At 38.6% G+C, this 24,558-nt stretch overlaps 1 protein-coding gene across 4 annotated transcripts in view; it reads right to left on the bottom strand.

Moving 5' to 3' along the window:
• DMXL1 (Dmx like 1) overlaps positions 1–23,573 on the bottom strand; it is a 72,399-nt gene extending 48,826 nt beyond the window's left edge. For all 4 annotated transcript variants that reach the window (XM_042882817.1, XM_042882816.1, XM_042882815.1 and 1 more), the window contains exons 1-9: positions 23,455–23,573; positions 15,851–15,976; positions 10,182–10,259; positions 8,266–8,344; positions 7,603–7,729; positions 5,434–5,500; positions 4,166–4,341; positions 2,465–2,654; positions 1,711–1,879 (exon numbers count right to left, since the gene is read on the bottom strand). In XM_042882817.1, coding sequence (XP_042738751.1) covers positions 1,711–1,879; positions 2,465–2,654; positions 4,166–4,341; positions 5,434–5,500; positions 7,603–7,729; positions 8,266–8,344; positions 10,182–10,259; positions 15,851–15,976; positions 23,455–23,541 — 1,099 coding nt within the window. In that variant the 5' untranslated portion in view covers positions 23,542–23,573. The remainder of the gene's footprint in view (positions 1–1,710; positions 1,880–2,464; positions 2,655–4,165; positions 4,342–5,433; positions 5,501–7,602; positions 7,730–8,265; positions 8,345–10,181; positions 10,260–15,850; positions 15,977–23,454) is intronic.
• Between the last annotated feature and the right edge of the window lie 985 nt (positions 23,574–24,558).

The following is a 24,558-nucleotide window of genomic DNA, read 5'->3' on the forward strand; positions in this document are numbered from 1 at the left end:
AGTACTGCCAATCACAAGAACAAAGTAATGCTTATCCTAAAGCATTCTCCTGTGCTCTTCTACCAGAAAACTTCAGAGTAATTCAATTCTTAACTAACAACTTTTTGTGCATCTTCCTGAGGATTAACAACTTCTAACTGGTTCTCAGTTCTGGGTAAATTCTTACTGAATTTCTACTTGCTTTATAAATGACACTTTTTTTTTTAAAAAAAAAAAAAAAAAAGCTTAGGGAGTCTTTGGATTCAGTAACTATCTGGATATGCCTAAAAATAACTTTGTCAAAAACTAAAACTAAAATAAAATATACTGCTTACTCCTTCTATTGAACTTAACCTAGGTTGAATATTGTGGGGAGTGTGTGACTCACTAAAGGACTCTGAAGCCACTCAGAGGACCTTGAGAAATGGGCTGACAAGAATCTCAAGAAGTTCAATGAGGAGAACAGCAGAGCTCTGCACTTGGAAAGGCACAAGGGCATGTTGGAGACCACACAGCTGGAAAGCACCTTGGTAGAAAAGGACTTGGAAGTCCTGGTAAATATTAAGCTGAACATGATTAAGCAATGTGAACTTGTCACTGAGAAGACTAATGCCATACTGGGCTGAACTAGGGAAATCACTGCAAGCAGGCTAGGAGAAGTGATTTTTCCCCTCTACTCAGCATTGGCTAGGCAGCACCCTTGAGTATCTTGTGCAGTTCTGTGCGTCTCAGTACAAGAAAAACTGCAAGGAATCCAATGATGGGCTCCTGAGATGATCAAGGGATTGAAGGACTTCTTGACTGTACAGCACAAGACTGCAAAAAGTTTCTTTTCGATAGGCTGTTTGGTGTTCTAATTATATCTGTTACAGTAGTATGAACTAATGCTCTGAAAGATTAAGACTAATCTTCCTATAGCTTATTCAGCCTAGCAATATAAAGAAACCCTCTGTTCTTCACCATCATACCAAAGATTGCACAGCTACAAATACAAACTAGCAAATAAATCTAACAACAAATCCTTCAAACAAGGATCGTAGAGGCAAAAAAAAAAAAAAAAAAAAAAATACACTAAGCTTAAGATGCACCTAAAAACTCCAAGGAAAGGATCAGCACAGGAAACCACATCACGTTAGGGTACAAGGCTACTAACTACTGAACTACTCAGCTTCTAAATGAGTACACAAAGGCAGTATTTTTATATTTCAGAATGGACAAACAGCTATGAAAACAAATATTTGTTACTAATAAGGTACTGAAGAAGAGCCCTATCAACATAATGCTTGAGTAATGGAGAATATAAAGTTTATGGAACACCAGATAAAAGTGTTTTTTCTTTGGTTCAGAGAAAGAACATAAGCATGAAGATGATGGTTATGTCAAACAACTCAGATAATCATTTGAAGAAGTCTGGAATATTTTGTTTTATCAGTGTGCAGCCTGCAATATACTTTATACATCCAGTGCAATTACCATTAAATCTGTAACTCCTGTCACAAATACTCAGACATGACAAAAAAATGAAAAGCCATGACTGAGAGGAAATTCCTTCAACGTATTTCATTACTGTTGGTGTAAATTCTGCCAATTGTTCAAAGAAACCAATATGCTAGACATTTTGTATCATCAGAGAAATACTGTACGAAGCAGAGCAAGTTACACATATGCTAACAGAACATGCCAAGAGAAAATTGTAGTTACCCTGCAGTAAGCATTTAGTACAATTTCTACCTGTTGCTGGATTGATGCTGGCAGCAATATGGAAGTGACAGAGTGCATTTGCATGAGGAAGAATGTTCCTGTGAACTTCATGAGGATCTTGCTGATGTGGAGAGTATCCAGTATGTGCAACAACAGCACCTGACCTCCTCCTTCCTCGTCGAAAGTGCCTCAGGTTTAACTACATGAAAAATAAGGAGTCATTTTTAATTCCTTTCAAAAAGAAAAAGCAGATTTTGTCTGTAAGCGATTTTCTAGCCCAGTAGCTGCCCCTAGTCACAAAACAGTCAGCTCCAGTGCTACAGAGGGAAGCCGCTGCTGCTAGAGCTGAGCCATAAGCGACACTGGTTATGCCTCTGGGAGGGCAAATTAAAGAAGGAGAAGAACTGCTGCACAACAGAGCTAGGAGAGAGGAGTAACAACAGGTATAGAAGAAGCTCTGCAGGCACCAAAGGGAAAGCAGGAGGAAGGCAGGAGATGCTGCAGGCAGGGAGCAGATGCTCCTCAAGACAGCTCAGGACAGGCCCGTTGCTGGAGCAGGCTGTGTCCCTGCAAGCAGTTCTCAACCTGCAGTCACTGAAGAGCCCCCAGTACAGCAGTGGATATAGTATGAAGGAGACCACAGCCCATGGAGAGCCCCTGTAGAAGCAGGACTCAGACTGTGGATGAAGTCTGTGGAGATGCAGTCCATAGCAAAGAGCCTTCAAGGAGTAATTACAATTGTGTGCACATGTGTTTATTCTCCAAGTTCACTTTTGCTTCTTACCTCTAATGCATTTTGCATTCGTTCCTTACTTGAAGTATTTCTCTTGAAACTATTTGTGAAGTTCACTGCTTCAGTCCAGTTGTTATACCCTCCATCATACAGCAGACTATCACTTGGTAACAAAGTCTCTGCCCAGAGACGACAAACGTTATCCTTACAGCAAGTCAGGAGTACGTTGCAGACAGCACCACTGAAACAAAAGAAAATTTAAGGTGTGAACAAGTCACTCACAATCAACACAGCATGCAACCAAAATAACAGTACCAAACAGTTTCTACTATCAGTTTTCAAAATCATACAAAGTAGCTTAAATGTTAAGGAAAGAAAAACCTAAAAAGACATTACATAACTATATATTCAAAGCACAGAAACCAATGTAGAACCAGGGCAACTGCCAATTTACAAATTTCTCTTAATGAATATTCTTCTGAATACAGTGCATCACATAAGTATCCAAAAATTCCAGTTAACTTAAAATGAGCACTGCAAAAAGCTACGCAAGCCACATTTCCAGCTCACATCAGTTTACAGTTTAGTTTTAGCTAAGATTCAAAAATAACATGGATCATCTTGTCTTGCAAGTGCCTTACTATGGCTTCCAGGAAGTATCTGTTCCATGATCATCCCAGGTACAGAGGTGAGGCTCACCAAACGGTAGTTCCCCAAGTCTTTCCTTCCTTTCCTAACAAAATGGGAGAGACGTCTCCCTTTCTCCAGTCAGCAGGGACTTCCCTACTTGAAAAGTGGTGGGTTTCAGATGAATGGCTTGGTGACCAAATCAGCCAGTTCCCTCATCACACTGGGATTCATGTCCTCTGGTCCTATAGACTTATGCACATTCAGCTTCATGAGAAAGGCCCTGAGTTGCTTCATCCTTACAGCACAAGGATTTTGCTCACCCAATCCCTGCTTAGACGTTTAGGCACCTGAGAAGCAAGGGAAGTCTGCCAGTGAAGATTGAGGCAGAGAACTTGCTAAATAATGGTAATGGCTTTACAGAATATCTTCAATTTAAAGATTGGTATACAAAAGACTGTATAAACTTGGCAACACACAGACATATGCAGAATTCAAAATCTACTGACAGGAATAACAGTTATAGAAAAATACGTTTTAAGATTACAAAATTGCTGATATTATTTCAGCTTGAGAAAGCATTTTAGACAATGCAAAAAAAAAAAAGCTGTAAAGAGTGGCTTTTTCTTGCAAGTGACTACTCTATATCTAGTCTTACATCTAAGATAATCACAAACTCAGTTTCATTCTCCACAGTCCCTTCCCACCCATATACTTACTATTCTCTCAAGAAGCTCAGTATGAAGCAATCATTTAAATGTAAACAATACACAAGGCTGTCAAACTCCACTATAAACCAAAGTGTACAAATTTTACAACCCGTGTGATTGTTATCAACAGTACCTCTGTGAAAACATAGCCAATCTTCAGCTCTCTCCAAAGGAAAAGTCTGTCTAATCTATGAAAGGCGGTGAAAATACATTTCAATACAACTAAGACAATGTGGTAGAACAGTGGGTTTAAATGAGGTTTCACAATAAACCAAAGCAGCTTCCTGCACTTCTACAAAACAGTTTAGCACATAATACGGAAAATTTTGTTTTAAGTTCTCAGAGAATTTTCTTTTTAGTTTTGACTTAGCTTCTTCTGGACAATTTGCAAACCTGGCTTATTAGAACTACTCACCGCGGCATGAATTTGCTTGTCTTCCTCCATGAAAATGAATTCACTGATCGAGGATGGGCCAAATAAACAAATGAAAAATCAACTTCTTGTGCTTGTTTTCCTGGACTCGCTCCTGGTGGTGTTACAGCTGATCGCCAGTTGTCTGTATTGTACCACACTTTCACAAGACAATCGTCCTGGGAGAGGGTGGGGTAAAACAGTACATATTCTGGATAAGAACATGATGTATCAGCAGAACTTGATACTTTGCAACTCAATACTTTGGTTTTCAATTTTTCTTTCAAGTGAAATACTCAAGTCAGCTCAGTAAATAGAACTACAACATCTGATCTGTAGTTGCAGAGATTTCTTTGGTTTGTCTTACCATTAGTAATTCAGATTTCATTCTCCTCCTCATTAGCTATCAGTGTTTGGCTATAAATCTATACAAAATCGTACTGTTATTCAAAGTACAATGTACTTTGGCAAGAGAATTTGTCAGCTTTGTATTGCTTTGAGCACTGTGACACTTCAGCCAGGTTGCCCACTTATCTTAAAAACATCACTGTCCCCATTAAGCTTGTACACAAACATTTTGCTTTTTTTAAATTATTCCACAATCTCTACTAGGATATTTAGTTGACAGCATAAACTTAGTGCCTACTTGTATTTGTTAACCTGTGCAAAAACTGCTCAGATTGTTTCTTTAGAACAGTATTGAAAACAGCAGGGTTTCTTCACCTCCCCACCATTGGTTTGGACAGCTGCATAAACAGTCTAGAGAATTCCAGACATTTCCAATATAGATTTTTTGATCAGTGACAGTGCTACACTTCCCTCAATCAAAGACAACAGCATTACGTGGAGCAGCAAACCATTCACTTACCACTCTTTAACAGGTAGTGCAAACTCTCATAGGATTTGTCACATTTGTTCACTGCATCCTTTACAATAACTTGAATTTTATATGACTAATCTATAAGATTGGCCATGAACAGCAACTGTGATTATGTGGGAATACATATTCCAATATGTTATCCATTTTTAGTCAGTATCAAGCTGTATTTTAAAATATGGCACAGGGAATATTTTATTAAACCCTCCTGTCTAGGGAAATTATTCTTCCCTCAGATTCTCCTTTCATTAAAAGTGAAAAGGTAAATACATAGATCACAGAAAATACTCACCAAAATAAAAATTAAAACAAACAAACAAACCAACCAATATTCATGAAGAAGCTGTTTGGTTAGAAGAAACAAACAAACAAAAAACAGTTGGAAAATGCTTACCTTTCCAGCAGTAGCAAAAAACTCCCCATCTGGCGAGAATTTCATTAAACAAACTTGAGAAGCAGTACTATGAAATAAAGACAATTAAAAACAGAAAGTAAGTTTTATGAAACTTTTTCAGAACTCTAAACAGCTTTTTGCTTTGAATTCACGAAAGTAATTCTGTTTTGTATGAAATGTATGTATTGTACTTTGTCCAACAATGTAAGGTTTAAGAAAGTTCAGAAGGAAGGGAAACTTGAATACAGCATGTGGTTGCAGTCACACAGAAAAAGAATGGAGCAAACAATGCAACTGATGACAACTACAGCATCTGACATTTCAAATGATCATGATTTGAAAACCATTCCTAATGGATCACACAAGCATGTTCTGCCCTAGATACATCCTGTTTTCACTTCATAAACATGTGTATTTCAAATCTGTTTCTTCCACTCCACACTATCTTTTAAGTTATCTGGGAGACAAAAAAACACATTTAATTTTTCCTTTATTTTTCTTTTTTTCTATGGCATAACTGAAAAACAAACAAACAACAGTAATGTACTTAAGAAGTACTTTAAAATAGTTGTTACATTCACAGTCAAAAAGGTAAAAGATGCCACACTGAAAAAAGAAACAAAACGTGAGCCTACTAACATGGTTCATTTTTCTGCTTTCAATGGAAAATATGTACTAGTGTATTTTACATGTTTTCAAGCACTGAGCTATCACCTATATGACTGGCTCATTTATGGCAAGAAGAACATGCAAGAATCTAATTGTGTGGTGTGAGTACAGTCCATATTTTTAGCTTGAAATTCTTAGACATTTGTAACAATTTTTTAGGCCTAACTTTCAAAAGAGATTGAGTTAGTCACCAGGTTAACAAAAGCATGATGGTGTGCATGTATATTAACAGCAGCAAATCCATTACAAAATTTATGAATCAAAGAAAGGCAATTGACAACTCTGTTTCAGCAACCTGTTCTCACCAGAGCCAATATTGAGACACTTGGGAATGCCTTTTCTAGACACTGAAAATAACTCTGGGAAGGAACAGTTCTGCAGAGTCAGTATCCTGAAAAATTCTCATTAAGAAAAAATTACTCTTTATCCAATACAATTACAAATGCTGGAAGATATTCAGACACAAAAGCTGAATGGATAGTGCAAGTTCTTTTTGGGACCTGTTGATTTAAAATATGCAAAATCCAGCAAAATCTTTCTGCTCCACAAACAAGTTTAGAGGTACGAATTTAAGACTTCTGTAATGTTTGAGATGCACACATGGAACTTGCTATTTATGGACACAGGAATAACAGCATTGCACTTTGCTGACTGCATCTAACGTACACCCGGATTCTAAAACCATCGCTGTGGCATTCTATCTCAAAGTTTGTTTCTCTCATTAGGCTACGAGATGATGTCACAAGGGTATCTCAATGAATTAACAAAGTCTTGATTTCTTTCCTCTACTTCATGAGGAATAAGTGCAGGTTAAGTCCTTCCAGTCAACCAGTTATGGAGACTTATTTAACAAAACTGACACTACTCCCAAGCAAACAGTACACTTGATATACGAAAAGACTCTTCCTGCGGTGGGAGGAATCAAACTTACAAACTGAAGTACTGAACTAAAACTCTTCTGATTTCTTTTCTGCAAATACACAGACACAGATTATAATGACCATACTAACACAAACACCCAAAGAACATTCAGAGATGTGGTAAAAACAAATGTGTCCATCTTTTCACAGATGTTTTAAACATCTAAGAATACAGAAAATGCAAAATGTGGGAAGGCATCCGTGGAGGAAAGGAAGGTGCAGCTTATAGGATAGAGAAGGAATTTTACCTCAATTGGTCCTGCGAGTGTAATCTCTTTCAAATAAGCAGCCTTCACCGTATTTACCGTACAAGGAACAAAGCCTGCTGCTGCAGTCACAGTGACAGCCTTTACATGGCATTCTAACAATGCTCAGTAAAACTGAAGAACTGTTAAAGAACACAAACTACCTCAAAAATAGTTACAGCTACACTTGTAGTAATAAAAAAGTGTTATCTACTCAGTGCAAAAATGATTCAAGTATCATGTCTAAATAGTGTTTATCAAACAGCAGTATACAGTATGATTTCACTAAACAAACCAACGAGGGAAAAGGAACCGTTTTTAAAACAGTTTCTTACTTGCATTGCCAGATACACCTCCATTCACCAACATCTGTTCTGTCAGTGCTGTCGTTGTCAGGCAAGTTCTCCAAAGGAACATTGGACCAAAGCTGAAGACAACTGGAACCGGTCAAAAGGCGAGTGCCTAAAACAAGAAGAAAAAAAGAAAAAAAATACAGACTGCAGGTACAATGCAAAACAAAATATGCCATATATTAACTTCCACGTTAAAAAAAAAAAAAAAAACAAGATGCCAGCAAAGTTACATAATAGTGTGCTCTCATACATTCCACTACATTGAAAGATTGAGTCAATCTTGCAAGTCAGCTTTCTATTCTCCTTTCTTATGAGAGACAATAATTTGAGCTGAAAACTTCCAGAGTAATCAGTTTGAAAGACAAGTACCTAGATACATGCTTCTTATTCACACATTATTTTAGCCCTTATTTGAAACATTATACTGCTGACAATAGAATAATCAGATAATACCATATAGATATTGTTTCAGCCCTTCTCTAACAAAGAGGGACTCTTTTCATCAACTGCAGATTTCATCTCACTTTGGTGCTCTCTATCATGGTAGGACAAAATTAGTATTTTCCTTGTCTCCAGGGAACAGTGAAATTTCAGTAAGAAATATTAGATAAAGCAAATAATTTGTTTCTTATAATCTATTCTTACCTGTGGGATCCCATGTTAAATTATGTGCTATACCATCCAGTAAGATTTGAGCATTCTTCTGCCACTGATAATGCAATTGCTGAAACATTAAATATTCACAAAGTTTAGCATGAAAATACTTTCTTTGCCTTGTGCTCTGTAATAAAAATATCATACCTTCACTGCACTATCCAACTTCTATGAAGAGTGTGCCTAAAGCTAAATTACCACTCACTTGTAACTTACTGAAAAAATCTGAGCTTGAAAAAGTTTTAGTACACATCACCATCATCAGAATCTGAGCTTTTCAAAGGGAAAGTCTGACTACATGAAAACAAAAAATCAAAAAGTGAAATGCAATAAATGCACCTAGTATTTTACATCCAGAGTATTCTCGAAGGACTTCAATAAGTTCAGGGTTTCTCCCCCTCCTCACTCTCCTGCCTGAAAATCTGCACATAGTTGACTATTTCTCTTGGGGTTTCATTTGTTTTTTTTTGTCATTCTTTCTTTCCCTGGGACAACTGGAGGATTATATTCATAAAATAGTTATTTCACAGACAGTTTTAAAGTAATCATCCCACACTTAAAAAATATTGGACCCTTCTATACAAAAGTTAAAGAGAGAACAAACAAATCTTCTGCATATTTCAAGGAAAACATTAAGTAGCACTTGTAGATAATGACCTAAAGAAAGCTTTTATGACACTGGCTTTTTTCTTTCTTTTTTTTTTTAAATTCTGAATTTTCAATAAATAGATAAGAATGTCAATCTTACTGCAATGTAAGTATGCTGGAAATTCTCGCAGAGAAGTTAACTGCAATAATTATGTAACCACATACTTCAGTAGAAATATTTTATTTACTTGAGAGCAAATCATGAATGGAAGATTCTTCCTCTACTGCTTATAGTTTGCATGGTAACTTCCAAGTTTCAAGGTACATGTGGTGTTAATTGCATAGAAAAAAAACCAACATTAAGTGTAGACTAAACGTCTGAGTGATTGAACAGAAAGTAATACACATAAAAGGTTCATCTGAGCATGAAATCCCATGCTACCTTTATTTCATCCTGCTACTTTCCGTTGGTAAAACTATATTTATTGCGTAGGAGGCATTAAGATATATAAAATACCACAGTTTTACAAGTCTATCAGGAACCATATGACTGAACTACTGGTCAGCACAGAAAATACTATACAGTTACATTAAAAATTTATTAACAAATGGAGAGACCAAACCCAGGGAGAAGAAAGGATGCTACTTGAGCCACCGTTACGGAGAAGTCCTCATTACCCAACTTCTACTGGACCCAAGTACTTCCAAGCACAATGGTAAATCTTTCCATGTAAAGAGCCTAGTTAAATAAACTGTTCTAAAGCATTACTAAAGCATTACTTGGCAGAAATTAATATCTGGACTGCCAACTCCCCACGTCACTATCAATCAATGCTCAGCCATGCTATCAAGAAAATATATATTGGTTTTATTCACTACCCTAGGCAAACAAAGGTGTTAATAGGCTTTTTGAAAATTTGAACAGGAATGTGCAGTTCCATAAATCGTGGTTAAAATACCAATTGTAAAACACATCAGCACACAATGGCTACAGAAAGTGGTTCAAAATGGAGCTCCTACAATAATGGACATGTTCTTTGGAGTGCAGTGGCATGCCTGTCTTGTTAGATTCTGGAATTTTTACAATACGAATTGTAGACTTAGATATATGTAACATGAAGTATTATAATATAACCTGTTTTTACTAGAATTATCTCAAATAACATCCCTCTGCTCTCCTGCTACCATTTTCACTTCCCAAAGACCACTGCATCTCACAGTTTAGACAACGAAAGCAACTTCACCTTTAAAGCAAACCAGAGAAATGAGCCAAGCTTTACAACTAAGTAAATGAAATTAAGGAGTGATGATTTACTTACGTTATGATGTCTGCTGCTCTGCTTCAAGAGACTAACTGGCTCAAAGATACAAACCACATTTCCATAAGAAGCTGCAATCTAAAGCAAATTGCATATACATAAACACATGCATAAAAAACAAGCTGCAAAACAAACAAGATTAAAATATGGAATTCTGTTTCTAACTTTAAGCTAGTATTTCTCCACCCTTTAGGTAACAGAAAAAAAAATTAATAAGATTATGAAGCAATTGTTGACAACAATGTAAGTACAACCTTTTAGTTACATACTAGTCCTAATAAACTAGTTGGCAGCACAGGCTGACTCACACTTTTTTGTACTTACCTTTTTTTTTTTTTTTTTTTTTTTTAAAGCAGATTTATGAGGGATGCTCTGAAAGTAATGACTTCTGCTCGATTATACTGGCCTAAAATATCTAAAGTAGATGATGGTCACATGGCAACAGAGGGGCGGAGGGGCGGGCTGACAAATGGTGTTTGACATGGAAGTGCATATGAAGCAAAAGTGTAGAACTAAGTTCCTCCAGGTGGAAAAAAATGCACCCATTCACATTCTTTGATCCTTGCTGAACATTTAAGGAGACCAAACAGTGGATGTGGCAAAGTGAAACGGCGTGTGATGCATTTCAGGAGTAGTGACATCAAATTGAAAGACAAGCAATATTTTGGACAGCCATGAACACAGCTGTCACACGACAAAACAAAGAGCACTGCAATCAGTTCATTGGTGAACCAGTAAATGGTGATGGCTACGTTGATAAATAATGTTTTGTAGCTAAGAATTTGATCTATCAAGCAGCACTATTGTGCTCTTTGTATCTGTTGCGGTATCCATGGGAATAAAAAAAATCAGAAGCATTACTTTTGGAGCAACCTACCCATTATCAATATGCTTCTCATAGTTAACATATAAGGAGTTACCATGTTCGCAGTCTAAAAAACAGAGACACCATCAGTTCAGAGCGTGTTCAAAATAGACCTGCCCAGCACTTTGATGTGCTACATAACAAAGCGTTAATTTGGAAAATTCAAGGTACAAAAGTTGAACATCCTATGCAAAGAACATGAAATCAGAAGAGTTACTAAACACTAATATAAAATGTCTCCAAAAAGTTGCAGTACAGGCAGTATTGTTATTTCAAAATCTTATTTTATTGGTAGTATCAGCCATCTCAAATCTGAATTAAGGCAAAACTCGTAGTTAAAACATCTACATAAAGGCAAGTTTAAGTGACTTTGTTACAAGGGACTGATAATAACTATATGTCCTTGTCTCTAAATTAGAGAGATATGGGTTTCAAGGTAGACTATTTGGTAGGTAAGGAATTGGCTGGAGTGTCCAGAGAACTCTGGTCAGCAGCTCAAGGACAGGCAGAGATCAGTGATGAGTGGTGGTACTCAGGGACTTGTATCAGGATCAGCTGTTTAACACTTTGCCAGAGGGCAGATTTTCAGATGACACTAAGCTGAGTGGTGCAGTTGATATGACAGAAGGAAGAAATGCTATCCCAAGGGGATCTGGGCATGCTTGAGAAACGGGCCCATATTAACCTAATCAGGTTCAACACGGCCAAGTGTAATGTCCTGTATGGTGGGATCTAGGAAATCCCAAATATTAGTGAATGCATGGGAAACAGCTCTGCAGATAAGGATGTGGGGATTTTGGTGTATGAAAAGCTGGATGTGAGCTGGCAGACAACATCTGTGTCCCAAAAATCAAACTGATCCTAGGCAGCAAGAAAAGAGCAGTGGTCAGCAGTGCAAGGCAGGTGATTGTCCCCCTCTGCTCTGCCCTCCTGAGGTTTCACCTGCAATGGGTTAGGGCCCCCAGCATATGAAAGATGTGGAGCTGCTGAAACAGGTTCACAGAGCGCTATGGAGATGATCAGAGGGCTGGAGCATCTTTACTACAGTGAATGGCTGAAGCAACTGGCCTTCAGTCTGCAGAAAGGAAGGCTCCAGGGACACCTCACCAAAGCCTTTCAATACTCAGAGGCAGCGTGTAAAAAAGATGGAGTGTGTTTTTGTTGTTGTTTTGTTTTTTAAACAAGGAAGTACATGTACCAATGGAACAAGGATGATGGTTTTAAACTAAAAGAGAGTAGATTTAGATTAAACATAAGGAATACAATTTTCACTAAGAGGGCTGTGAAACTTTGGAACAAGTTGCTCAGAGAGGCTATGGTTGTCCCATCCCTGGAAGTGTTCAAGGCCAGGCTGGATGTGCCTTTAAGCATGCTGTATGTATGGTGTCTATAGTGGCAGGGGCTTAGAACCACATAATCCTTAAAGCTCCCTTAGAAACCCAACCATCCTACAATGCTAACAGAAAGGCCTCATGCTAAAATCCTTAAAAGACGACGTCATTTGAAATTAAGACAGATTTACAGAAATTACAAGTTTGCAGAGATAATGCTGAAAATGGGCACCTAGAATTTGCAGGTAACACTTGATGTTACAAAGAATAAGATCTGCAGTTTTGATATCATGTAATAGTTTCTCATTTCTGTGAGATTCTGTCTCATGAAATTCACTCTTTTTTAAAGCAACATTAAACGTAGGCAGGGTCACTTCGTAAACATTCTGATTTCATTTTTTGATTTTTCCCAGGGAGGTGGTTGAGTCACCATCCCTGGATGTGTCTAAAATCCATTCGGATGTGGTGCTCAGGGACATGATTTAGCAGAGGGTTGTTAGAGTTAGGGTAGTATGGTTGTGGTTGGACTCGATCTTCAAGATTTTTTCCAACTTGAGCGATTCCATGGCTCTATTCTAACACCAGCCATAGAAATTTAAACAAGAAACTAAACCAATGTGCCCAAGTTGTTAATATTTTTAAGCTAAAACTGTAGATCCAGTTTCAAAAGAAGCCCTCTGTGTTAAAGAGAACACAGCTAAATAAATTTTTATGTAGGCTAGTATCAGCCTGACCCATAAATGCCAACAATAATTTCATCAGTTACAAAATGCAAAAATAAACCTTTCCTTATACCTAAGATTAATATCTGCCTTCTCAAAATCGAGTACCTCACTTTTTTTATTCCAGTAATTTCATTCAAAATCTCAACATATATTCTATACCAAGATCATATTGATGAGATATTTTTTTCCAAATGTGGATACATCTTCTGTCTATTTTTGTACCACTGGCTTTTAAGACAAACATTAGCACACCAAATGTTACCCCTGGAAGTTTCAAATGATTTGAAGCTACAGCTATCTTCTTGTGCATTGTCAGATATTTACAGAAGTCACACTGCATTATTTTTTTTCATGTTTCAATTAAAGTTTTTGTCTTAATTCTCTTATTAATTAGAAAAGAGACTCGTAGCTGACACTGTGTGAAAGAGGAACACTCACTCAAAATAAATTGTTCATTACCATTATTCTGCTGTATGTAACCAAAGGAAAAAAGTGGCCTAAAATTACAGTCTTTTTTATAAACACCATTTTCATGCAAATCATGGTAGAGGAATGCATAATCTGCTGGGGAAATTAGAAATTCTCATACATTCCTCCCTACCAATCTCAATCTTAGACAATGAAAACTGAAGTTTATCACCAAAAATAGAGTAGGAAAAAAGATGACAGTGACAATAATCTACCCAACTCTTCAAAGCCAAAGAAGGGATTGATGAAACATCAACTACTAAGCTGTTGCTCCTTCAAAGTAGCTTCACAAAGCTATCCAGTAAATTAGAATTAGATTCAGAGGGCAAAAACACAGGAAAATTTGAACTCATTACTTTCATAACCTGCTAACAAACCTTTTACAAACTAACTGTATTGTTCAGATTTGGCCAGAACTGATGTCAAATAGTCAAAACGATGCTCCAAAACTGCAGAGAAATATTTACATTTTGTATTTTTATATATATGCTATTTGCATATGTATTTCATCCTCTGTTAACAGACATCCACTGAGCTCAAACATATATATATATTTTTCCACAGTGGAGAAACACACCATTCTTTATAGCTGAAAACTACCAGAGATGGAGAGGAGAACATTTCCACACTTTCATTGATGTTCCCACAATACCCTTACAAGAATTCATCACTCAAATATTATAAAGTAGGAATAGAGAGCAGCTGTGGATCACCTAGGTGGTCGTTCACAGACTTCACGTATAAACACAAAGCAGCTTTCATGCAGAGATCTCCCCTCAGGATGGAGACCAGAATCTAACCAAAGCTGCCAGCAACTTAAAAGCTACATGTGCAAAACACTAATGCTACCACCTTACTACAGCTTGAAGGAATCAATTAAAAAAAAATATATATATCTTATATGTTTGTATGAGCCATTATGTATCCACATTTCCAGTTCTACTGGTAAATAGATTAACCACACTGTGACATCCCAATAGACAGAACTACTTGGTTCATTGTTTTTTATCATAACAGAACAATTAAGAAAGACATCCCTGAGAAGAATTTGAAACCTCACATTTTTGAACCAGTTTACATGCTTGAGAAAAAGAAAAGATGAGAACTCAAAAAAGGAAAATTATGTCCACAAACAATTTTAAGCCTTTATTAATTACTTGAAAGGTATATTACTCTTCCATGATATAGAAATTATTTTTGTGGAAGAACTCATCTGCTGCCAGTCACTGACATGTCAAAGCACGGCAATGACTAACCTGAGCAGCATGAACCCAGAGTGAATAAACTGCTTTTGCTCCCACCATATGATTTTTCCTTTACGCATCTTCCTGTACAGCCCCACCTTATCTTCTACAGTCTCATAACTATGCTTGTTATTTCTTATTTGCTATGTAGTCTTACCAAAAGCAAACAGATGAAGCAATCAGCCATTTTCACCTTCATTGTAGTAGATATACTTTAACTTGAAAGCATCCATACTTTGAGCAAGTTCTCAACATAGACACATCCATGTCCGAATGTGGCCCAGCCCAACCCATACTGCAGCCCACCCCCTGCAATCATGGTAGCAGCTCTTTCCAGCTGAGCAGCTTGGCCCAGCCCCAGTCACACACCCATCACTCAACAACAACCAACAAACCATGAAACCAGGACACAGGAAGGGCATAGTACAGAGCTAACTCAAGTTATGGTAAATACTTTTTTACATTCTGATACGTTGCCTAAGCACGGTTCTGTGAAGAGTGAAAAATACACTCTCTTGCTTCTCATTCTGATAAAGGAATTTGAGAATAGATTTCAAGATGGCTGAAAAAATTTTACATTTTTGGGTATATTTGTAAATGCATTTTCAGTCAATGTAAGTACATTACATGCAAATTTTCACTTAATGTATGGAGTTGAAATTGGATATTCAGTTCAAAACTTTCATGATGTTTCCTTATTAGACTTTTGTAGCACCTTTAGCAGAGAAAGTTATCCCTTGTTTTGCAATCATGCTTTATCCATGTTACTACTTTCTGGCAGTAAGTACATAAGCAAACAACCATTTTCAAGGATGAAACTGAAAATCTCTGATGAACGCCTTGGGAACTTACTAAGAATTACAACCACTTCCATCAAAACAGACTAAGTTTTTACTTCTAATTATTAACTATGTTATATGTTTTATACGTGGCCCAAGACAATTCAACTTCAGTCAGTGTGGCCATGCAAGTCTGAAGGTTGGACACCCAGGACTGAACATGACATTCCAAGAGTATTATTAGAAGCACCACATACCTTTCCCTGTTGCACTGAACAGTCCACACATCCCACTTGAATGTTTCCATGTTTTGCACCTGGGATTATCTGTAGTCTTTCAAAGTCAGTCCCTAATACAACGATATCGCATCCTGATGCGTATGCCTAAAAACAAAACAAAAAACAAATCAAAACAAACATAAACAACAAAAAACTCACAAAAATGCATAATCTCAGAATTAAATAAAGCTATAGCCAGTTAAAGCATATCAGTGAAATGGCATCACCTGTGTATTTTATCTATGTAGTACCCCACAGACAGTTACAAAGATCAAATGGATGTCTACAATTTCAATCAAGCAACAGAAGATGTTGAGAAGTCCACCACAACACACACATTACAAAAAAAAGTTCAAGACAGAGGAGACAAAATGGAGTTATGAAAAAATCTGTGAGAAATTAAAAAACCACAAAGAACAATCAAAGTAATATGCTTCCTAGATTGAAGGCAGAGAAACCTAAAACTAGGTTTCTGAAAAAGGGGAATGGAAGCAGGAAGACAAGATGGTATGAAGCATTCAGCAAAATTTAAAATTCCAAAGGAATAGAAAAATGAAGCTTAGTTCTAGAAAAGTTTCAGACTCATTGAGCTTCATGATACATTCCATGGATTCATTTTAAACTCATATTGTCACTGAGTCATTTGATGTATCTAACATTTTATAGTGGCAGCCGATGATTACTGCAATGTCCAAATCAAATAATTCTTCCTACCTTTAGGCAAGTTACATTAGAAGCTAGGCACATATTAAAATAGAATGAATAATTAAACATCTGAGAAAACATGAAATACAGCTTTCAAGTACTGAACTCCAGCAACAAAGAATGCACAAATGACAAAAGCATAAGAGCCAGGAAGCTACTAGCAAAATTACGAGCACCAACAAGAGGCACGTTAAAAGAGAGACAGAGATCAACTGTGAAAGCAAATTACTGGTCAAAAAGATTCAAAAGCAAAACAAAGAACTGCAGATGGAAGTCTGCAGAACACTGACATTAAGGATCATCCCTTACAATCAGCCCCACTAGCTCTAGTACATATAGTGAAAAGTCTCTTGATTTGAAAAAAGAAAGCAGATAAATTTAACATTCTGCTTGGAAATTCAAAACATGATTGTCATGCTTTCAGGTGCTTCAGGTTGAAGAGCACTTTTGGCCAAACCTACACTAGAATATCTCACCATTGCATATATTAAAACAAAGAAAAAAATATTTCAGTGTAAAGCTAATTTGCCTGACTGTATGTTCAAGGATGTTTCACAAAAACAACTTACTCGGTAAAATGATCATTATCCTCCACCAGTATTCATTTTTCCAATCTGCTGACCACCAAACCAGACTTAAAATGACTTGATAGGTGAAAGTACTGTCTAAAATACTTTTTCAGGCTAAATACATACATTAACTTCTGATCATTTATTAACGGTCATACACATTTTCTGTCCTGTCTCTTCCTCAGCTGCAAGGAGTTTCAAATGCCATAGTTCCTCCAGTCAAAACAGGATCGTTTATTACAAATGCATATACCAACTGCAGATTCTGATTTAAAACTCATTTCAAAAGGACTTAATACTATTTTCTGTACAAATTTTGAAGTGATTATTTTCACATCACAACGACACGTTAAACTTTCAATCGATTCTTCAAAGAACATTTCTTTCTGATGTCAGTAACTATCTCACTTGTTGAATCATTAATTAAATTCACAGCCTACTAGGCAAAGGTTATCTGAAGTACATTATATACATATTTTCCTAAAGGCATTTTGTTGAATTTATTGTTTTGTATGAAGGCAATTTTAAGAAACTACAAGCTTCACTGAAGAGAGAACACAATTTTATTAGAAAGGCTCTCAGAAGAAATGCCAAATACTGCACAAAGCCCTCCACCTCTTCTGTATGACCTTCTAGGACTCATCAGCACTTGATAGGCTCAATAGTCATCCCCAGCTGGCTCTCTCCCTTCCACGCTGACAGGCAAGCCTGAATTTGTGCAGAGACACAGCATTTCCACCAAGGTGAATAAGAAGAAGCATAAATTGTAAAACACACCACTATTAGCAGTTCTGGAGTCTGTAAACTAAGCATCTTAACCGGATCAAGAGCTCTACCAGTTTTTACATACAAGAAAAAGAAATAATTCTGAGTACACTTGGATTTTGCATTGGGAGAACTCTGAAGTAACTATCAAACACTGGAGTCTCTCAGAACTCACACATATTCAGCAATGTTTCTATCATAAACAAGGACTTAAAATACTCTAAGAACTCAGCCATGATACTTAAGGATGCACTACACAGCAGCAGACTGAAGGGATAAACAAACAGTGATTTTGCTGGATCCAGTGTTTGCTGGAAATTTTCCCTTTATGAGTATAAATTCTTGACTAAGAGGTATATGCGTATATTTAAGCAACCGTATTGTTTTATTGTTGGTGTTCATTTCTTGTTCAATTTCATTTATGCTGCATTTGTTTGTTTGTTTTTTGAGTGCCAAATGAGGGACGGTGTTTCTAAAGAAAAGAAGCAGTTGGGAAACTTCATTTCATTCCACTAGTTTCCTGCTCCAACAAATAATTATAAATGCACTCAGGAATCCAAGCTATAGCTGGAGTAAAACAAATGTCCTTCTAGGATCTTCATTCTCTGAAAACAAACAACAACAACAAAAAAACTACAGCCATTCTATCCTTACATTTTGGTCATTCTCCACATTGCCTGATAAAAAAAAAAATTACATCTCAGAAAAAAAAAAAAAAAAATCACTTCTGACATGAGTCTATTCAGTCATCTCAGACCAGACCTGGTCACCCCAACTTCCCAATCCCCAGCAGGATGCAGGGCTAGCTCTTAAAACCACAGAGTAGATCTGTCCCCAAAGAAGTAGTAGGACAACATAAGAAACACAATGCATTTTCAAAGAGCTTTCAAATGAAACTATGGCTAAGTGGGAGGAGGATAACTTAGGACAAGCACATTCAACCTATGGTCTGCACAAGGCCCAGCACAGCTGGCAAATCAGCTGCTCTCTGCCACTGCATCAGACATTCAACTGAAAAATCCGACTCTTTACCAGACTTATGAGCCCCATTTTAGCAAAAGAAATGCCTCTTTCTTCACAGCCACACCTTATGCATATCACTGCTTTCTGGACTACTGTTGTGCACAATTGTTTTCAAGGAGGAAGCGCAGTAAAAACAAAACCTCACCCAAAATCTCTGAAGAACACCTTGAGATCTCACTGAGAATTGCAGTGACTTCCACCCAAACAGACTCATGCATTAGTTTCACAAAAACAAAGTCACACATCTCACAAGTTCTATGGCTTTGCTGGCCTCCTTTCCATGTTTTAACAAAAAATATTAAGAACTAAGATGTTTTGTTACTTACAGATAATAACTATAGTATACATATATATATTGGATGAAGGTTTCTCTGAAAGTAATGCTTCCTATTTTATTATGTTGACCTCTAACACCAGGGCCACTAAGATGATCAGAGGACTGGAGCACCTTTCCTATGAGGAAAGGTTGAAGGAACTGGGCTCCTGTTCACTACTAATGAAAACACATAGTTAATAGTGGTGTCTGTGTTGAAAAACAGCATTTTGTAGCTGGGAATTTGCTTTATCAAACAGTGTTATTGTGCTACTGTTGCAGCTTACACAGAAATAAATAGGAGGTACTACTTTCAGAACAACCTATATATGTTTAAATATATATAAATATATATATTTAAACACATACATAAATATATATACACCTTTCAAGACAATTTCACTTCACTCAGCGCAGCCCAGGCAAGCCAACAGGTGGGACACCCATAACTCAGGAGGTCACTTTTGATGTTTAGTTGACGTTAACCCACAGGAGAAACACAATTTCAAGGATGAAAGGCACAGCATACAGAAGGGAAGACAGAGTAACATTCAACACAAAAACATGTTGGAATAGGTAACTAAGCTGTCTGCGAAGTACAACTGCAACAGCTTTCTCTTCTCCCCTTCTCTATCAACCCACTCCTAGGATATGTCCTGCTAACAAGATACTTCAGCAGAGGAGACTGACCTAAGCTGTCCATTGCCATCCCCATGCTGTTCTTTTTCAAGCAGCTTCTATGACATCATTCTCACACACACACACATTTAGCCAAGACTCCAACATGGTGGTTTGTAAGCAGTATTACACTTAAAAAGACACCTACTGAAAACAACAGCACCAAACTAACTTCTGTACTAGTTTTATACTTACCTTTTTTTTTTTTTTCCAGCACAGAAAACTGTGCTGAAATACAAGATATTTCAGCACCATATAATGAATAGAAGTCAGTGGGTACATCCCATATCCTAACAGTCTCACATACAACAAAAATGAATTCTGCCAACTACTCAACGTTTACCTACTTTTTAGAGCAGGCCTCATCCACAATAGTTCGTATGTCATTTTCTGCACAACAAGTAGCTCCAGAGTATAAGCATCTCATTCCCATACTCTTGCTCATCTCTATTCATGCAGATGGATTGGTGTTTCTTTCTGTTGTTGGGTTTGTTTGCTTGTTTGTTTGGGGGGGAAAAGGGGATGGGAAAGGGAGGGATGCATTTTACATTTGAAAGAATGCTGCCATACTGAGAAAATAATGTCTAGAAAAATTCTAAAACATGTTAAAAAAGAAAAAAAAAAAAAAACTGCTTGCTTTAAAAAGAGATATGACGTAAAGTCTTATTTTGGTATACCAAAAAAAACTTTTCACCTTAAAACTGTCCTGAAATATTTACAAAACGATGACTTAATACAATGAGACAAGGAAATACTGTTTACATTACCCTATTGTTGTAACGTTTATTAAACACTGTGTTCTTTTGTTAAACAAACAACCAAAGTAGAACTAGTTTAAGCTGGGGGAAGATGGACTTCACTCGCTGGTGATACAGCAAAACGAACCTGAAATTAGGAAGTGAAATATGTTTTGGGTCTGTGAAAATAAACATTGCTCTGCATGGCATAGAAAGCTTTCAGAAAATTTCTATCCATTATTTCATTTTTTCGTAATCACCAAACATCACCTTTAACTTATTAAACTTCCCCAAAGAAATATGATTTTACATATGGAAAGACATTCTTTACTGGGGACTGTAGTAATAAGACAAGGAAAATTCTTCACTCAGAGGGTGGTGAAGGGCCAGCAAAGGCTGTACAGAGAAGCGGTGGATGCCCCAATCTTGAACACCTGGAGGTGTTCAAGGTCAGGTTGAACGGGGCACTGGGCAATCTGACCTACTGGCTGGCAAACTGCTAGTTGTAAGTAGATGGATTTAAGGTCCCCTCCAATCCAAGCCATTCCAGGATCTGAGATTCTAGAATTTTGACACTAGCAGTAAAAGCATGTACCTTTAAAGGATAAAAATGCAAGCAATCATGTGAAACATCCCCACTTCTTTCTACAGTGGAAGTCCAACATACACAACTCTTACAAAGAAATACTGGTAAGTGAAACTCCATTCTTTATGTAATCATAGGAGTAAATGATCAAGAGTCTCGATCTCCTATATAGCACAGCACCTCTAAACTCTGTGTACTGCCACACTGCCTATTTCAGCTACTATTTACAGGTTTATTTCTAGAAGTGCATATGCATACCCACAGTTATTTATATATTTATGTAGGTGTAAGGGACATGCAAGCACATACACGTTGATGATGCAGACAATAAAGACAGTGCAGAACTCTGCTGGGTCTAACGTCATGCAAAGCTCCCACATGAAGCAGACCAGTGGATGGCACTTAGCAGAACACAGGAGTTCGATGGAAATGGTCTCTCTTAACTCCTACACTGGAAGCTTACCACACTACCTTTCCTCTTGTTTCTTCTGTGTTGCCAATTGAGCTACTGTATCTGAGGTAACATAGGGCCACTTTTACCACTGGTGGCTCTCAAGGGTCCTTATGTTTCTAACACATGAAAAGAATCAAGTTCAAAAGTCTGGGATGCCCTGCTTCACAACAAGATAGATCAATTAAAAAGACTGTATATTATTCTGTGACAGCTGAGTAATACTTCTATCACGTTTGAAAGCAGAAGTTTCAAACAGCCATTCTATTACCTCAAGGAAGTTGAATTTCTCAATTTGAGAACAAAAAAAAAGACCAATGCTAATGAAAAGCATCAAATAAAAGTAAAAAAAAAAAATAAAAATAAAAATAAAAGCAGGCTAGGAACAAAAGCTTATAATAAAAAGATAGAAAATTGACTTCTGCTAATTACATCGAATACCTATGACTTCTACTGGACTGAATGCAAATATAACGCAGTCTGCTTGCCTGGGCTAAATGCTACTCACAGAAAGCCTTCAGTTGGAAGGGATCTTAAAAATCATTCAGCTCCACTCCTCACACACGCAACATAAATTGGCATAGGTGGGAGAGGTGTGTTTCCCTTTCCTCATTTTTTATTCATGTTTTATTACTATCTCAGATACAGGTAAAGAGTTCTCCATTTTCCTGTTTCATGTTCTAAAGATTAAGCCTATTGTTCCCCTTCCCCCCCCCCCCCCCCCCCAAAAAAAAAAAAACAAGTTAGGAAAACCTTTCTTTCACTTGTTTATCTTTCTGAAAAATCTAGTGAATTTAATATAGTGCTATAAAATGAGTGACAATTGAAAAAAAAAAAAAAGAAAGCAAGCAAAAAAGCAAGCAGCCAAGGTATTTCAGCTGGCAGCTTTAAACCTAAGGAAGAGAAATCCATTAATAACCTTCTGAGTAAAAGGGGAAAACCAAATCAAGATCAGCATGTGTGCAGGAAACACAGCCTCTGTATTTATGTCAAAACAGTTCTTGCACACAAGAGACCATAAAAACAGCCAGTGGAAGCTGCGCTCTCCCATCACTTTCTCTGCAGAGATTTATTACTCTTTCAACCTCGTTTATGCAATTCTAACACTTTCTGTAGGTTAGCCTGGAGTAGGCAAAGAGCTCTTCAATGGCAACGAAAGCTTCACCTGTCTCTCTCAAAAAGTAATCATGTCAAAATGGGAAATCTCCCGTGTCCGTATCTTACCAGCACACCCCTGGTGAAGTAAAACAAACTCTGGCGTCTAACTAAGTGATTCCCCACCACTCGTGAGCCTTTCGAATTTTTGGATATCTGAAAATAACCTGAATATCAGACACTTTACCACGGCAGGAAGGTGAGGTTACAACGGCTTCTACTTAAACCTTCCAACTGTCCTCTACCGACAGCTGCGGGTTTCGGGAAGCAAGGACATCACCCGACAAGGCCACAGCAGCCCACGCTAACAGAAGGCTTCAACCATTACCACGTACCGCTCCGCAGGGGCGGTCCCGAAGGCGCCAGGCCGAGCTGCGGGCTCTCCTCAGCCATCGCGGGGCCCACGTTTACGTAACGGCGCGGGCCGCCTCCATCTTCCCGCGCACGGCTCCGCACCGCCGCCGGCTGCGGACACGTCCCCCAGGCGCCCCGCGGCGTGCCGCCTCAGTTTGGCCCCGCCGCGTCGAGCCCCGCGCCGGCAGCGACCTGACGCAGCTGCTTTCCGAGCAGCGCGGGCTGCCGGGCCCCGGCGAGGACTCACCGTGAAGGGCTGATCGTGCAAGCTCCCCACGGAGAAGCAGTTGTCCCCGGGGTTCACGGCTCCCGTCAGCACCTGGTGCAGATTCATCACGACACGCGGGCGCCCGGCGCTGCCGGGGGCCGCCGCCGCCGCCACCCGTCCCTCCCTCCTCCCACGGGCGGTGGAGGCAGTGGCACATGCCGCGGGGCGGAGCCTCCACACCCCGGCACCGCCTCGCCTCTCGCGAGAGCTCCGCCTGCGCGCCATTCGCGACCCCGCGCCTGCGCGAAGACCGCGGGGAGCGGAGGGCGTGGAGCTGTGTGGGCGGGGTTTGCGCTCACATCGTCCTCCAGTGGGGAGAGTGAAGTGGCGTGCAGCCGAGTGGCTGTTTTCTGGGGTTAATTTTCCCGTACTTTTATGAGCTTATACCCACGGAGTCATGATTCCATGCGTCTCAGTAAATATCTGCCCTCCAGCTCACAAAATCACAGAATGGCCAGGGTTGGAAAGGACCTCAAGGATCATGAAGCTCCAACGCCCTGCCACATGCAGGGCCACCAACCACATTTAATGCCAGCCCAGGCTGCCCAGGGCCCCATCCAACCTGGCCTTGAACGCCTCCAGGGATGGACGGGGCATCCACAGCCTCTCTGGGCAGCTGTTCCAGCACCTCACCATTCTCTGTAAAGAACTTCCCCCTGACATCCAGCCTAAATCTTCCCCCCCCTCAACTTGAAACCATTTCCCTCTCATCACCATCCTCTCTCACTCATTGCTGTCAGCAGCCAGCCTGACTACAGGAGCTCCCTGCTGCTGATCCCGGAGCTGCCAGTGCACATCTTCCACTTCTCAGCACGGGAATAAAGGGAGATTTGAGCGCATTTCCCTCGATTCAGTGCCCTTCTCCCTTCGTACTTGTCTTCGTACATCTTGCTTGTACTTCTCTAATAAGACCTAAGGGAAGTTCAAATGAGAGATTTAAATTGTATTCCCATGTCTCTTCTGAAGCACAATTGGCTTTCTGTATAGTAAATCTAAGTTCACTCTGTTTTCAGTGTAATGCAGTGAAAAAAGAAGGCAGATTTGTAGCTTATTTCACTTGCACAAATGCAGTGGCATACATAT

The sequence above is a fragment of the Lagopus leucura genome, unplaced genomic scaffold (genome assembly GCF_019238085.1).
Source record: "Lagopus leucura isolate 7727_CA_CO unplaced genomic scaffold, USGS_WTPT01 Super-Scaffold_100036, whole genome shotgun sequence".
Lineage (NCBI taxonomy): Eukaryota > Metazoa > Chordata > Aves > Galliformes > Phasianidae > Lagopus > Lagopus leucura.